A 17597-nucleotide genomic window follows, 5' to 3' on the forward strand; every position below is an offset into this window, starting at 1 on the left:
CAACAATGTAGGGCGGGCGTCGTGACATTTCCCCAGGAAATTACAGCCCGTCGTGTTTTTTTTTCCGAAGATTACGTCATTAATGATGTAATGGAGAAGGAGCATTGAAAATGAGTTTGTTGAGATACAAAATTTGTTTCAACATCTATTCTTTCGTCATCTTGTCATTTCGTTTTAGTCTACTACTTCATTTTTATCACTATTACCAAATATTTAGCCGATTGGCAAGTACATTAGGGTGCACTGTCAGTCACCATTAAACTCGTGAAATTAGAAGCATCATTTTAGATAAAAAGCAGAGCAGATCGGACTCAAAATCAAACAACTACACTGGTTAGTCTCGAAGATACTATCAAGTTGACCTAAAATCAAAGAGATTGTTTTATCAGTCAATCATAAAACCAACTTGGACCTATGGGGTGCAAATATGGGGGTTGCACTAAAACATCAAACCAACTAGTAATCCAACGCTGTGAAAATAAAGTTCTACGTTTAATTGCCAATGCTTAGCGCTACGTAACCAACGAAGAGCTGTACGATGACCTAGAAATCAAATGTATTTACCTTAAGTGATTCGACTTAAAACATGAAATGAGGTTGCTGAATTTCAGCGACGTGACAAACCCTACCAACATGTATAGTATTAGTGTATTCTTAACTTTAGCTTAGAGCTCTAGTTTGTAGACTATGGAGAAGGATTTATTTATTATTTCTAACATTAAGTCACATGAACGGCAATGAAGGCATCTCAGGACTCATCTCTATTTATGTCCACCTAATTATGTTACCATATTTCTTTGATAGAACGGAGAGATAAACTCTACGGGTGCTCTAAGGGTTCCCTTAGAGAATTTTAAGGGATCTAACGACTGGTAGACGTTTCTCAACCATTCAGAATGTTTAACTGAAAATAATAATCATAATTTCAATGTTGTTGCCACATTTTTAAATTTATCTGTTACATTGTTACTTGTCGTTGCCGACTAACCTACTGTTTGTCTTTACAATAACTTACATATAGTTGTATATCTGGGGTCCATCGGCACTATCTTTATCTCTGGTGTAATAATGCTTATGTATTAACATCACTGTTTTTCTATTAAATATATCTCACTAGAGTACACTACACAAAATCAAATGGTTTGATTATTTTAAATCTCTGCCCTGTTCTGGTATATTACAAGAATTTTATTACTTCGATACTGACATGAGAACGGAGCCTGTTCTCATGTATCTTTGAGATTCTCGCGATTTCCAGAGTGACAGTCAGTATCTGAACGTCTCGGTGTAAGTATCTGGGTGCATCTAAAGTACTTCTCAGGACTCAGGCCTGTATTGTCAACTTTGCTATTTTTACATCCATATTGTCATTCACAGATCGCCGAAGAGAAAGCTCCGAGAAATCCTGTTCTTGAGCGAATTATTGTCATTATTTTTAAAGGAAGAGTTAGGGGCCTTTTAATGTTGGTCTCTGTTGGTTTTGATGGGGTCTCTTGTTGTTGAATAATCTATAAAGAATAATAGATTGCCTTTCCTTTCTTTTCTTCAGTCCTTACTTATTGCAATTTTTTCGAAGCTTCATTTTCTCCGCTGAATCGTGAACTAAGGAATCCAAAATAATATCTATATTTTGTGTATTATTTAAAAGAGAAAATTAAAGATATTTTTAAACATTTCAGAATATATGACTCTAAAATGAAGTCTTTGGTATTAATTAACTTCAAAGGTTTTTAGAAAATATTAATACTTTTTTTAACATTGACATTAAAATTGCGACATTAAAATATTTGAAACCAAAACCGACAATGGTGATATGACGGAAAAGCACCATCATATGTTTATAAAAGTATTTGATGGGTGTCACTAGAAGATTTCTTCAAATCAAACTATTTTATCAGTACAATTTGAACAACTCATAATTATCATCTATACAAATTGAATAACTCAATAATGCTAAATGAAAAACTCTTGTTTTATATAGAAAAATGCAAAAACCCTCAAATTTAAGAGTTAATTTAGATTGTTTAATGGTTGTTTAAAATAATACTTCTACGCCAACAGATAAAGCCGATTAAAAATACATGCAAGGACCTAACTATACTATAATGGCTGATATAAATAGCACAATTTAGTAATTATAATTTTATTTATATATTAGAAAAGAAAACTTTTAAAACATTAGTTACATGTTATATGGCACAGAATTGTTAAAATTTATTCAAAATCTAGAAATAAATATTTATTATTTTCACTGAAACATGTAGCGATTATTGATATCCCTATGTATTATTGCATAAAGGTCAATATTATATTTGTAAATAGTAATTATTGCAATGTCAATTGTAAAATGATAATCAATAATTGGGTATCGATAAAATCTGCAATGAACATAAACTACTATAAATATAAATGATTAAAGAAATAATTTCACCGAAACTCACACCAGCTACACTCACGATCATCGCTGTTAATGAACACTATCGACGAATGTAAATAACACCATTACAAACAATAAAGTGCAATAAGGTACGAGTTATTAATGTTAATCAAGTTACGAGAGTCATTCGTTTAAGTTAATCAACGACTTTAGGTAGCCCTTCGATATTTCTCGCTGAATGTAAACGTTTGGAAACTGTTGAATCATTTACTGCCGAACTGTTTAATAGTTTGAACCGGGTTTTTGAACAATACATTTTTCAATTTGTTTGCTTCGAACATTTTTTAACTCCGGATTGTTTCTTAACATTGACATCAAAATTGCCACTTTAGAACATCTGAAACCAAAACGGGCAATAGAGGTATGACGGAGAAGCACCATCCTAAGTTTATAGGAGTTTTTGATGGGATTCAGCAGAAGATTGCTTAAATATATGGATATTTTGGAATTTCAACCGTTATAACAATAATTCATAATATGTGAAAGGGTTTAGGAAACTAAAAAACTATTAATTTACTTGAAAAATATTATTTGATTTAAGGGAAAGAAGAGACTTTTTATATATTAGAAAACAGACCTCTCCAACTCATTCTTTCACCATTCAGTTAGTATTACACAGATGATTGGATAGTCAAGACCTTAATTATATTTATATATATATATATATATATATATATATATATATATATATATATATATATATATATATATATATATATATATATATATATATATATACATATATATTCTTCGAGGCCTACATCCTTATGGGGAACAACCCAACAATCCAATTTTTTAGAATCTGATGATAAATAAGGAAAAAACGAATCTTGTTATCTGGTTCTTAAAACACAACAAAAATAATCACAGCAATTAATATTATATGATTATGTTTTGTTTTCATTCGTGCGACGCAACCTTCGCCATTTCGTTATCACATCAATGTAAAACTGGGGACAAAAACACGACGAAAAATACCACAAAACACACACGGGCGGAAGTTGGGAAAACATTTATTGAACATTTTTTTCCGTAAACGATAACATTTCTCTTACGCTATCCCCTATATACTAACAAATAAATTATATACATATTTGATAAACAATAAAAATACTACATATAAGTAAATACTGTATATAAATATATAAGTAAATACTAAAGAAAGCTTTTATATATTGAGCGTATAACATTCTAAATAAACCACAGGCTTAACAATATCTCCTAGCTACAACAACAGTAATAATAATTTGCATCGTAAAAATAAAAATAAATATTATTTGGAATTTTTTTTCTCTGCATTATCACATAAATACTTTTCCTAGAGTTTAATTATGAAGTTTGGATACAAACTGATCTAGGGATAGGTATTATTTCGACGACAACTCTCATTTATTCCAAGGGTTTCCAATGAACTATGGCCCTTTGGTCGTCTGGTGCTAAGCCGAATGGTTTAGTATTGTCACTGGAAACGTATGTGTTTACTTGATAGTTGAGCATGCATTTATACTTGTAAACATCGCTACCCAGTTGCTAAAAATAAACAAAAGTTATTTATTATATGTTTAAGCGCCTTCACCAATTTGAATGAATATTGCAAAAACATTTACCTGTGTCAGAGGACTTGTGTTGGTCGTAAAAATACCAGCGAAACCTCTGGTTTTGGCCAGTTTTAACTCCTCGTTTTCCATGAATTGGAAGATGGCGACGTTTTCCCTGGGAGTCAACGACGAATGAGTACCCATCATGAAGGAATGTAACACTTTTCCTTTGCCGACTGGTAGCTCATTATCTCTACAAGAACAAAATAAAGAAAACGGTTCTCGTTTTAAGTTACTTTTAAGTTTCTTTAAGTTGTCGTTAATTTTACCTGACTGGGCCTTCGATGCTTTCCAGGAACTCGAATATTATGGTCAAGCGGGATTGAATATGGACTTCTGGTTCATCGTGCGCATCAAAATTCAATGCAACTCCACATATTTTGCCATCCCGATTTTTGGCGATGAAGCTCAGGTTTTTCTCTAGCAGGGGCTCCCATAAAGCGTCCATGAGTTCCTTGTAATCCGCCACGGATATGTCAGAGATAATCCATTGTTCCAGATCAGCTTTTTGGTAGAAACTAGTGGTAATCATGCTGGAATTTGACAAAAATAACATAAAAATAACGATGGTTATCGATGGTCATCAGTACTTACTCTAAAACGACATCTTTATGCTCCATTTTCAACATTTCTGATACATAGCTGGGTGGTTCTTGAACAATCTTGGTTGCCTCGGTCATTCGTTGAAGGACCTCGCCGAAATCGATAGCAGCAATAAAATCGCCGATATCTTTAAGAAAGAACGTAGATTATGCACAATTTTGCACCAAAAAGTATCGAGAACTTACTGATATGGTAACCTTTTCCGGTTAACCTGGAGATGGTGAAGATGGAGTTCAACGAATTACCGCCGATTTCGTAGAAGTTTGCGTTGATCGAGATGGTGGTCCGGGCGGAACGTCCCAATACCGAAGCCACGGTTTCGAAGAGGTCTTTAGCGGCTTCCATCTGGTGTGAGAGGACTCCTTCGTAGCTGATGTCGACTTGAGGTGTACAGTCATCTAAAACATCATCGATAGCGTAAATTGTTGGTCGTTAAACAAAATCAAATTCCACCAGAGTTACTTTTTATAGTTTTGGCCTTAGCAATACTAAGGGTTGTTAGACCCCATCTGGTGTCTCCAACTGGGATATTAATAACCTTCAATAACCATTACATTTTTCAGAATGTTTTGTCATTAGAACAGAACTTTTGACGACTCACCTCGAGGAATGCAATGAAACAATTTAAAAATCAACCGTGCGCGAGATTATATTACAAGATCATCATATGGCTTACCATGAGGTTAAGTCATACTTGGACATTAGTACAACAACTGATGCTTGTACCTGTCAAACATTGTTCACAATGGTCTGTCAAAAAGATGTTCGTGTCAATTGGTACAAAGGAAGGTTCAAGATATGCAATATCAGACTATCAAAACCCAGTATAACATCTATTCAGATAGTGGAACTAGGATCTATACATATGGGCTACCAAACGACCATTTAACAGCTTATTTAATACATCAAAGGTTCGAATTGATGAAGCATACTCCGTACAGACCTGATTTAGCAATATTTTCCATGTTTCGGGCGTACCTTAATCAGTGTGACAAAACTGTTACAAAGATTGGTTCAAGAATATGCAAAAGTGCATTGATCATCATGAAGAATGTTTCGAAAAACATTATGCATAATAAACGTTGTGGCGAAATGACAAAAACATAATTATATCACTTGACGGATGCCCGACTTTCCAAGCAGAATCAGCCAAATACCTTCGAATTTATCGCGATGGTAGGTTAAACTGGAAACATCATGTTAGACAAAAAGCAGAACAGATTAGAATTAAAGTCAATCAGCTGTACTGGTTACTCGGAAGATAATCTCAAGTTGATATAAAATCAAAGACATTGGTTTATCTGTCAATCATAAAGCCAATTTGGACATATAGGGTACAAATATGGGGTTGCACTAAGAGATCAAATTAACTAATTATTCAACGCAGCCAAAACAAAGTTAAATGATTAATTACCAATGATTATTGGTACGTAATCAACGAAGAACTGCACGATGGCCTCGAAATCAAATGGATATACGAACTGAACCAAGATTGCACCTTAAAAGATGAACTACAGTAACGTGGAAGCAATATAGCTATGGCACAACACGCAGGAAATTAGAAAATTGATGCGAACCAAACCACACGAAATTATTTAGTGTTAGTACAACAGAACAGTGGTAATAAATCAATTTGTAAATTAAGATTGTACTAAGCATATATAACGTAAGAAGTAATTAACAAAAAAATTAAAATAAACGAACTCGTCGAAAATAAATGTATGTATTTCATTTGTAACACCGTGTTCTCTCGTCAACAACTCAACAACATTAAAACGAAGATTTAAAGAAAACCAAAGCCAACATTCCATAACCCATTCATAGTCTCGTGTACTGCTGACATAAAATGACTCGAAACTTCTATTACATCAACGGCCACAAGTACAGTCAGTTTAAAACATGATTTTATCACTCACCATTATTATTAGTATTCTCATACATCTTCAGCAATGACTGCCTGTCTATTTTTCCATTAACAAGCAATGGAATGGTCTCCACCAGTACGATTTGCGGAATCATGTACGAGGTCAGTTTATCGCTCAACATGACCTCCAGCTGATGCTCGCTCAACAACACCTTGGTGGTGACGAACGCCAGTAAAGCCTGGCTGATCTCTCCCGGTTTGTAACACAGCACCACGGCTTTATCCACCTTAGAAAAACGTTAAAAAACTGGTATAATCAATTGTTGAGAAAATTACGTCAGATCGAGCGGAGCAAAATCCGTAAATATCAAAATAACGAGTCCGGAAGATAAATAAACCATCCCCACGCCGGCTTGAGTCAACAGGTGGAATCAATTCGTTACTTACCGGCTCTAGAGATGTCACCGCTTTTTCCACTTCACTTAAATCCACTCGGTGGCCCCTGATTTTTACTTGGGAATCGGTCCTGCCCTCGTACAATATCGTCCCCTTCTCCACCTTGGCGAAGTCGCCGGTCCTGTACAATTTGGAGTAAGTGGGATCGATCGCCAGTGGATTGTCAACAAATCTTTCGGGATCACGTCCTGCATTTTCAAAAATAAATAAATATTTGCTCGTATAACTCGATACAGTAGGTGGCCAAATTTATTAGGCACAGTACTTGTATTTATTTAATGTATAGTTTATAATATTTGATTAAATAAATGATGTTGTTTTAAAGGGTTATTTTATCTTAAATAGGTACTGGTACTATTATTAATTGTTTTTGTGAAGTGGCAACACAGTACCATATACGGCCCAGGACACATCTCCAAGAAAATTAGAGACATACAAACGTTGTCACTGCACTCCATAACAGGTACATTTAAAAGTCCCTGGCCTGACATATAGATAGCGCTACTAGAATTAAATCCATATGTTTTTTAGTTAACACTAACCCACAAAAGATGCGTGTATAAATTTCAGGGCTGTCCGATCATTAGTTTGTGAATTATAGCATTTTGAATGAAGCAACTTTTGTTATTGTGAAAAAAATGCATAAAAAGGAATTTCGCGTGTTGATAAAATATTTGAAGGGAAAAAATACAGTTGAAGCAGAAACTTGGCTTGATTCCGAGTTTCCGGACACTGTTCCAGAAAAATCAACCACCAAGAATTGATATATTAAGTTGAGACGTGGTGAAATCAGCATCGAAGTCGGTGAACGTAGTGGATGCCCAAAAGAGATTGTTACCGACGAAAACATAAAAAAATCCACAAAATAATTTTGAATAACCGTAAATTGAAGTTGAATGAAATAGCAGACACTCTAAAGACATCAACTGAATGTGTACATCAAATCATTCACGAATATTTGGGTATGAGAAAGTGCGAGATCACTTTTGATCAAAAACAACGACGAGTTGATGATTCGGAGCAGTGTTTGAAGATGATCAACCGTAATAAACCCGAGTTTTTGCGTCAATATATGACAATGGATGAAACATGGCTCCATCATTTCACTCCAAAATCCAATCGACAGGCATCCGAGTGGACTGCACACGATGAACCCGCTCCAAAGCGTGGGAAAACGCAACAGTCGGCTGGTAAGGTTATGGCGTCTGTATTTTGGGATGCGCATGGAATAATTTTCATTAGTCAATGAAAATTATTCCGTGGGTAGTCACCTTGAAAAAGAAAGGACCATCAACAGCGAATTTTACATAGCGTTACTGGACCGTTTGAAGGAAGAAATCTCTGAAAAACGGCCGCATTTGGAGAAAAAGAAAGTGCTGCTTCACCAAGACAATGCACCGTGTCACAAGTCAGTGAAAACGATGGCAAAAATCCATGAGTTGGCCTTCGAATTGCTTCCTTATTCACTGTTTTCTCCAGATCTGGCCTCCAGTGACTATTTCCTGTTCTCAGATCCCAAAAGAATGCTCGCTGCGAAGAAATTTTCGTTAAATGAAGAGGTGATCGCCGAAGCTGTGGCCTGTTTTGAAACAAAGGACAAATCATACTACAAAAATGGTATCGAAAAGGGACCAGGGTCTTTTCAGTTGACCTGTTACATATTCAGATATAGATAGCAGCTATTGCTGGGGTTTCAAACTCTGTTATCAACCTAATTAAATTTAAAATTGATAATACAAAGCCTTTTAAGGCAAATCGTATTGCTAAATGTGACAGAACATGAATCACCATATCATTTTAGGTGCGTTTTTCCGACTTATCAATATTCCAATTTTTTATTGAAAAAAATTATTGATGATTCCACGCTGATTACCTTGTAGAGATGATTAAACGCCCGGTTAGTGTTATGGTGTCGTCCGTTATCTCATCCAAAGGCATGGCACACATATACATTATAGAAGGGACAATAAAACAAGACCGTACAAGCGAGTATTAGGAACCACTTACTACTTTTTTAAGCATAAATCTATAGATAAATAAGCCATAACATGTACAGCTTAGAATCTTGATGTCCATAGAATTAAATGACATATGTGTCAAATCTTAACGTTGCATACCTAAGACCAGCTATATTTCTTAGAGAAACCGGGAATGACTTTCCGGTACACCTGGTAAAAACAATATCACTCATTATAGCAAAAAACAATTATTATCTATAAAAAGACTTACAATGCCACTAATCTCATTACAAACAATTAAAATGTCGTTAATAAGTACCAGGTGCGATTAGAAAACCTTCACAGAACACAAATACTATTACCTAACGTTACATAATAATTAAACCCAATAGAGTCTAACGTTTGAGATCAAAATAAAACATATATCTGAAAATATGCCCAAAATAGTGTACTTAAATTCTATTTTTATTACAGAAATATTAATTTTAAGACGTTATATTACCGTTGACGTATCCAGCCGCAAGATTTAGTCCCGAGACGAAGAGTTCTCCAACCTCTCCCGATTTGACAGGTCGAAAATCTTTATCCAGAAGATAGATCATGGTGTTGTCAATCGGTAGACCTGGAATATAGAAAGTGTTAGTGTAATACTAATTAGAATCGTTGTTTCATCTGGATTTGGATGTATTGCTCTATTATCTATTACAATAAAATTAGTTTTACTTTATAGTTATTTTACACAATATGTTAATAGTTTATCAGCTAAATACCTCATCATCCTTCTTGACAGTAAATTAAATTGGAAACTTATGTTATGAAAATTATGTTAGACAAAAAGCAAAACACATTAGAACCAAAATAGAACGACTAAACTGGTTAGTCGAAAGATACTCTCGACTTGATCTAAAATCAAAGAGATTGATTTATTAGACATATATAATTCAAATTAACTGACTATTGGATGACTATCCAACACTGCCGAAACAAAATTCTTCGATTAATTACCAATGTCTGTCGCTACGTAACTAACGATGAACTGCATGATGACCTGGAAATAAAATGGATTTGCGATGTTATCCAAGATTTCGCGTTAAAACACGAAAGATTACTAAACCATAATAACGTGGAAGCAATACAACTACTGGACAATGCGTAGGTTATCAGAAGATTGAAGCGAACCAAATCATTCCAATTTATATAAAGTGTATACCATTAGTGTAAACTATAACTCAAGTTATTATAATTTTGTAATTGAGGAATACATATTGATGAATTTATCTGGTACTCATCTTGCTTGTGAATTAATCCAAGTACAAATGAAATGTAGTAATAAATTAATTTATAATTAGGATTGTACTAAGCGTTTATTTGTTTTTGAAAATCTATATAATCCCTGAATTAACTGTCCTAATATAAAGCAGGAGAAAAAGTAGTCTCGGTTTTTCCTAATAGATGGCTTTACAGTATGCATATATAAAAATATTATCACTATTCACTTTTTCCAATTATTTTAGTTATTTACTTTAGAGGCCAAAATTCAATAGTTTATTGATTATTAAAACTTAATGAAGATGATTATTAATTATTAAAATGCTTATAATAAATAATTCTTATAATAATAAATTACTTATGATTATTAGAACTTAATATTAGATTTATTTAAATGCCATTAAAAAAAAAGGTTAGTGAGTGCTAGTTCTGGAGATAATTTGCATATATTTTAATATACAGGCATTTCTTACTGTAACTGTAACATTTAACTATAATATTTAACATATAGCATATGCTAAATATATTTCTGATCTTATAGTGAAGATATTGTAAAAACAAGTTTTAATATATAATAACATATCATTTTTAAATTGTTTTCTTTATTGTAAGGAAAACATTATTTAACAAATTCACTTAGGACATCAAGATTTTAACGACTAACAGGTCAATTGAAAAGTTCCCGGCCTACAATAGTAAAACATACTTTTTTGGCAAAATTACTTTTTTTTATTTAACATAATTCCCTTCAAGGGTGATACACTGATTATAGCGACACTCCAACTTTCCGATACCATTTTTGTAATACGATTTGTCCTTTGCTTCAAGATATGCCTCAGTTTCGGCGATCACCTCGAATATTCGACGAAAATTTCTTCCCAGTGAGCATTTTTTTGAGATCTGAAAATAGGAAATAGTCGCTGGATCTGGAGAATACGGTGGATGAGGAAGCAATTCGAAGCCCAATTCATGGATTTTGCCATCGTTTTCACTGACTTGTGACACGATGCATTGTCTTGATGAAGCAGAACTTCCTTCCTTTTTCAGATATAAGGTAGTTAATGAAAATTATTCCATGCGCATCCCAAAATACAGACGCCATAACGTAACCAGCCGACTGTTGCGTTTTACCACGCTTTGGAGCGGATTCATCGCCTACAGTCCACTAGGATGACTGTCAGTTGGAGTCCGGAGTGAAATGATGGACCCATCTTTCATCCATTGTCACATATCGAAGCAAATACTCGGGTTGATTACGCTTGGTCATCTTCAAACACTGCTCCGAATCATTAACTAGTCGTTGTTTTTGGTGAAAAGTGAGCTCCCGCGGCACCCACTTTGCACAGATCTTTCTCATACCCAAATATTCGTAAACGATATGGTGTACACGTTCAGTTGATATCTTTAGAGTGTCTGCTATTTCATTCAATTTCAATTTACGGCCACTCAAAATCATTTTATGGATTTTTAAAATGTTTTCCTCGGTAACAAACTCTTCTGGGCTTCCATTGCGTTCACCGTAACTTAGTATACCAATCCTTGATGGTTGATTTTCCTGGGGCAGTGTCCGGAAACTCGGCATCAAGCCAAGTTTTTGCTTCAACTGTATTTTTTCCTTTCAAAAGCAATATTTTATTAACACGCGAAATTCCTTTTTATCCATTTTTTTCACATCAACAAAAGTTGCTTCACTCAAAATGCTATAATTCATAAACCAATGATCCGGCTGTCATATTTACACACGCATCTTTTGAGGGTTAGGGCTAAATACAAACCTATGTATTTAATTCTAGTTAGCCATCTATGTATCAGGCCGGAGACTTTTCAATTGACCTGTTATTGCTCTATTATCTGTTACAGTAAATTTAGTTTTACTTTATAGTTATACATTATATAATATTTTAATAATTAGCTTGAACTGATTGTTTCATATATTCGTTAAATTATTTAGTCTAATATTTGCTTTATGTTGCTATTTTATTTTATATTATTTTATATGCTATATTAAAACTATGCTATCTTTTTATTTGTAAATTGAAAATTTATATAACCTTTGAATTTATTGTCCTAATATAAAGCTGGAGTAAAAGGATTCTCGATTTTTACTAATGATGGCTTTATAATATGCATATTTACGAATGTTATCACTAACGTTCTAAAGAATTTTCATTTTATGTATTGTTTATACTACATTAGATATTTGGCAATATGACACTGATAAATTCAATTGAATATCAAAATCTTAACGACTCTATAATTACACAGTACTAATACCTATATTATATGGTACATACTTTCGTTATTAATCTATGGTTTTATTTTTTCTATTTCTTCTCATTGGATATTCTGTTTATAAACCTTTTTTGTAAATAAACCTTTTATATAAATGTCAGATTTTAAGTGATACACATATAATATTCTTTCAATATCAATAACTTCAGTGTGTTATATTTAACGTGGCCAATTTAATTCAAGAACATTGCGACATTTAAAAAATGCAAGCAGTCTGACGACGAATTAAAAAAAGCTTTTTACGCAATTCCAGTAGGAAACAATACAAAAGGTAAAAAACCTAAATATGATTTCGTAGCTACTAACTCAACCGTTGCAAAGTGATATCGAGTACAAGGTAACTCTTAAACAATTATGTTAGTGTTTTTTCTTCGTGAATATATTCGATATTTATTTTATTAACGACGAAGCCTTTGTTCGCGGTTGGTACTTTATTACCATGATAACAGATATGAATATTTCGTTCAAGTTCGTTTAACTTCAAGTCTCTCTACTAAAAATCTACTCTAATAAATCCTGTTCGTCTCTGTTGAAAATTGGTTAGAAAAAAGCTAATAAGCTCAACCAAAGAGATAATATCTAGATAGTGATATCTGAAAAATAATTGATACTAGTTCAATGAGTAATATTATGTAGTTCTAAATGACTAAAAAAAAGATTTTCGAAAAGATAATTGATTGCTTTGCTTTTGCACTAATATCACACCACACCAGCTCGAAAGGCTTGAGTCATCCTATCCTATACGTGCCATCAAGAAGCTGGACTACCTCGACATTGACATAGTGAAGACATGTTTGTTCTTGACTCGGGGTAAGTTTTCTAATGTCCTGGTTAATTCTGTCCATTTTCAAATAACTATGGAGATCACTATTTCTGAAGTACCAAAGGGCATTAACAGCACACCTTAATATTTTGTTACAAAACCGACGAATTATGTCAAGACTGCTCTTCTTCCCATATATCACTTGCTTATAAAGCAGTACTATACTGATAGAGCAGAATTTCTTCGAAATAGCCAATACATTCTTCTAAATGAAATATCCAGTTCTTCTGTCGTTTTCTTTATATGAGCATATTTAAATATTTTGTGGTTTAAGCATATGCCACTTTTATATTTTATATATTACTTATTATGAGAGCTCATACTTTAGCTCATTCAAACTGATATTATTTTATATATATATATATATATATATATATATATATATATATATATATATATATATATATATATATTGTAGTATGTTTTCGCAACATACAGCATCACCTGTCTATACCAGATAAAGGACTGGTCCCAACGCACTACCTTATACTCACACTTTTATTTATTTCAATTCCGAAGAGACATCCTCAAAGAACATAATCATAAATTAAATTTAAACTTAAATTAATATTTAATAACTTAAATTTATTATAAGATTATTGAATAAATTTAAGTAACTCGCAAAACTGCTAATAAACATCATTCAATACTACTTACCTATTGGAACTTTGTCCTGGTGTTTCAGTTGGCTGCGCTGATCGATGACGTGATAAGTAACGTCGCCCATTATTTCAGTACTACCGTAGAAATTGCACAGTTGATAACGGCCTTCCTCAAAGAAGTTGAAGAATTCCTCAGCCAAAGACACGACCAAAGTTTCACCAGAACACACCCAAGTTTTCAAGGATCTCAAGATGTTTCTTTCTTTCTATAATAATGATGGGCGTTAAATTATACCGAATTAATGACAACCAACTAATTTTACCTGCAAACTCATGTACATCAACAAGCTTCTCAGGAGAGAGGGTACCAGAACCAATCGTTCAATCTAAAACGACAAAAATAGACTGAAAATACTGCACATACTGAAATATCTAGACAAATGTTTAGGTATATATGAAAATAATTCCCAAAATTACCAGTAGGCATCAAAAAAGATATAGATTTCCAATGTTTATTTTTTTAACAGTTTGACCGAGTTTAATGCAAAGCAACTCAATCCTAAAACAGTCCTTTTTCTTCTCTCGACCTCTTTTCCCTGTATTTTTACTGATTCGAAAACAACCAGAAATCGGACGGAACTAAATCTGAACAAGAAGGAATTTATAGATTTTCACAGCGTATGTTTTTGTTCCATTCTTAGTGGAAGCGGAACATATTGTGCGCATAACTTATGTTCATATAAAATGTCATATTCTTATAAAAGATAAAAATTGATAAATAAAATATAATATCTTATAAAAGATAAGATTAATCACTTAACAAGGGATGAAGAAGAAGAAGAAGAAATAATAATAAACTGAAAAATGGGTATAATTTACCTGGTATTCGTCAATCAAATTGATCAACTTCTCTGGATCTTTTGTTAAAGCTTTTGGTACCACTAGAACGGACAGTCCATTGATCAAGGGTCCCCAAATTTCGCTCACGCTGTCCACAAACGTCAATGCTGTCTTGAACACGCAAACCTTCTCGGTGGAACTGTACGGGAACCGCTTGAATTGCCAATGAAGGCGATTCAGTATCACCTTGTGGGGCAATCGAACACCTGTTGAAAGAAGAACCATCACGAATAACCGTCTACTGATGATTTCTGACTAGTGACATACCCTTTGGTACTCCGGTACTGCCGGATGTGTATAGCACGATGGCGAGGTCATCTCTGCTGTGGCGAAGTTGCTCGTCAACCTGAAGAGAGTGGTCAGGTTGATGGGAACTCCTATGTACCAAATCGTTGAAAGATATTTTGTGCGTATCCAGATAAAATGGTGAATCTGTAAAAAAATATAGATATATATTAGGTAATTTTGTTATACAGCGCGACTAATACGAGACTGAATATTATAAGAAAACGATGTGGTGTATAGTGATACATTACTGATTATAGAGTTTCATTTATATTGGAGTAGGTATTTTCTGTATAAGTTCGTTTCAAGTTCATTAGTTAATTAAATCAAACAGTTTAAATAAAGTGCATTAAAAATATTTGGTTGAAACACCTATTTGGATTATTAGTTACTTATAATCACTAAAAAATCATTAAAAAAGTGTTTGTATATAATTAACGTTCTTGTCAAATACTCAGTCATATAAACAGTATCCTTTTGTTTGCCTTTTAATAGATACAAATAACGAAATCATCTAGACAATCTAGATTAATCTAGCTGATTTACTGACGTAAATTATTATATAGTTCTTGGAGAATTGACTGATAACATGGAAATAACTCTGAAGTCTGTTTACATTATAGCCAATATTTTGAAGATGGAACATTTCGCTGCAAGATCAGCTATAAAATATCTCGGTTTTGTCAAATAATTCTTGAGAGAAAACACATCTGTTCAAAAAGTACTTATTTTTAAATAGATCAATATGTAAAAGTAGCGTGATTTTATTCTACGAAGGTTAATACGCCGAATTTGGAAGTTACTTTGGATACATTACATGATTTAAATGACAATAAATTGAAGAAAAATCAAATATGGAACGCATTCTCGATAAAACGCTCACAGGCCTTAATTTCAATTGCTATGAGACATTTATAGACGTTAACAGATCCTATTATAATTATAGCAAAATAAAGTATTTTTAAAAAAGAAAAGAATATTGTATAATTCTACTATATACACAGAATTTAGCTTAATACCTACCTAAACCTATTTATCTATTCACAATATTATTTTAACTACTACCAACTGACCACTTTGAAGTCAGTGCCAAACGCAAATAATTATATTAATTTAAATATGTCTTGTTGGTAATTTATATGTATTTATATATTTTGTATATGGCACAAAATTATTATTATTTATTATTTTTGTACTATTTGGGCTCGGCACCGACTTTAAAATGATAAGTTGGTAGTAGTTCAAATAATATTGTAAATAGCTAAATAGATTTAGGTGAGTATTAAGCTAAATTGTGTGTATATAGTAGAATTTAATATACATGTATAAGATAGGTTAACTAAATTTTCGTTTATTTTTATTTAGTTATTACAACGATTATGTACATATTTTACTTTAAAACATTTTTTTTGTGTGTAAAGAATGTAAGTAAGTGTTTATTTTTCTCTTTTTAGTGTTTTCACTCAATAAATTACGCAGTTATTTTATTACTAAAATAGGAATAAAACACAATGATTGAAAATAAGGAACGTTATAGTCCTGGGGTCCGCTACCTAGTCTAGGTGATTTGACAAATGTTTCAATCAAACTAGAACAAAAAAGTCGCTGCCATGTTACACCACAGAAACAGTTACCTATAACCTTTCTACGATGTCTCATATGATATGGTCATTGTTTGAAAAGCAAACTGACTGACTTTTACACTGAACTATTATACACTAATATCTAATTATTTTAGATAAAAATATGTGAAAACATTGTACGTGCCTTTGAAATTTGAAGTTTTCCCTCAATTACCCTCCTTACCCCTCCAGATCGTAACTTGGAAGTACACTCTTTGGAATAAAGAAGTAATATATAATAATATTAAATGTATATATATATATATATATATATATATATATATATATATATATATATATATATATATATATATATATATATATATATTCCTCCTTTTTGAAGTTGGTAAAAAATACATTATTGTATAAAGAAGATAATGCACATAAGAATTATGAATTAATCTCAAAGGGAATTATTCGACTTCTTTTTTAGATTTGTCACTTATCTATCATTTTATTGAAATATAAATAGGTGTGAATAAAAATAATAACTAGCAATGTGTCAAAGTTTGCAAATCATCAATGCGACACTAATCATTCTAATTGTAAATTACATAGTAATACCTTTCCAATATTTATTTTTGTTAGATTATGGATCATTAGATTCGCAAGAAAATTAAGAAACAAATGTTATCAATAAGCCTTGATTTATGAGCATATGGGGAAAGAGAAGCAACTTCATAAGCATTTTTAATGATACTGAAGGACTGTACTAAAGGAATAAATTAAAAAATCGACCTTATTATGATGATTATACTTTGATCAAACCAAAACTTTTAACTGATAACTTTTACAGTGTGATACATTTTTTTAAACAGTGGTGGAAATCGATTTGACTCAGTCTTCATTTTATAAAAAGTAAATTATTCGATGAACTCAGGAGATGTG

At 32.6% G+C, this 17597-nt stretch overlaps 1 protein-coding gene across 1 annotated transcript in view; it reads right to left on the bottom strand.

Annotated features, from left to right (window-relative positions):
• Positions 1-3434: 3434 nt before the first annotated feature.
• The window catches only part of e (nonribosomal peptide synthetase ebony), a 41649-nt gene continuing 27486 nt past the window's right edge, over positions 3435-17597 (bottom strand). The window contains exons 5-16 of the mRNA XM_076409558.1: positions 15070-15234; positions 14782-15008; positions 14226-14288; positions 13958-14168; positions 9419-9538; positions 6950-7146; positions 6555-6789; positions 4824-5036; positions 4630-4765; positions 4305-4568; positions 4045-4228; positions 3435-3967 (exon numbers count right to left, since the gene is read on the bottom strand). Of these exons, the coding sequence (XP_076265673.1) occupies positions 3827-3967; positions 4045-4228; positions 4305-4568; positions 4630-4765; positions 4824-5036; positions 6555-6789; positions 6950-7146; positions 9419-9538; positions 13958-14168; positions 14226-14288; positions 14782-15008; positions 15070-15234 (2156 nt within the window). The 3' untranslated portion in view covers positions 3435-3826. The remainder of the gene's footprint in view (positions 3968-4044; positions 4229-4304; positions 4569-4629; positions 4766-4823; positions 5037-6554; positions 6790-6949; positions 7147-9418; positions 9539-13957; positions 14169-14225; positions 14289-14781; positions 15009-15069; positions 15235-17597) is intronic.

Source organism: Rhynchophorus ferrugineus, unplaced genomic scaffold, assembly GCF_030347505.1.
Source record: "Rhynchophorus ferrugineus isolate W39M unplaced genomic scaffold, kcgeb_rfMv2 rfM7, whole genome shotgun sequence".
NCBI classification, from domain to species: domain Eukaryota; kingdom Metazoa; phylum Arthropoda; class Insecta; order Coleoptera; family Curculionidae; genus Rhynchophorus; species Rhynchophorus ferrugineus.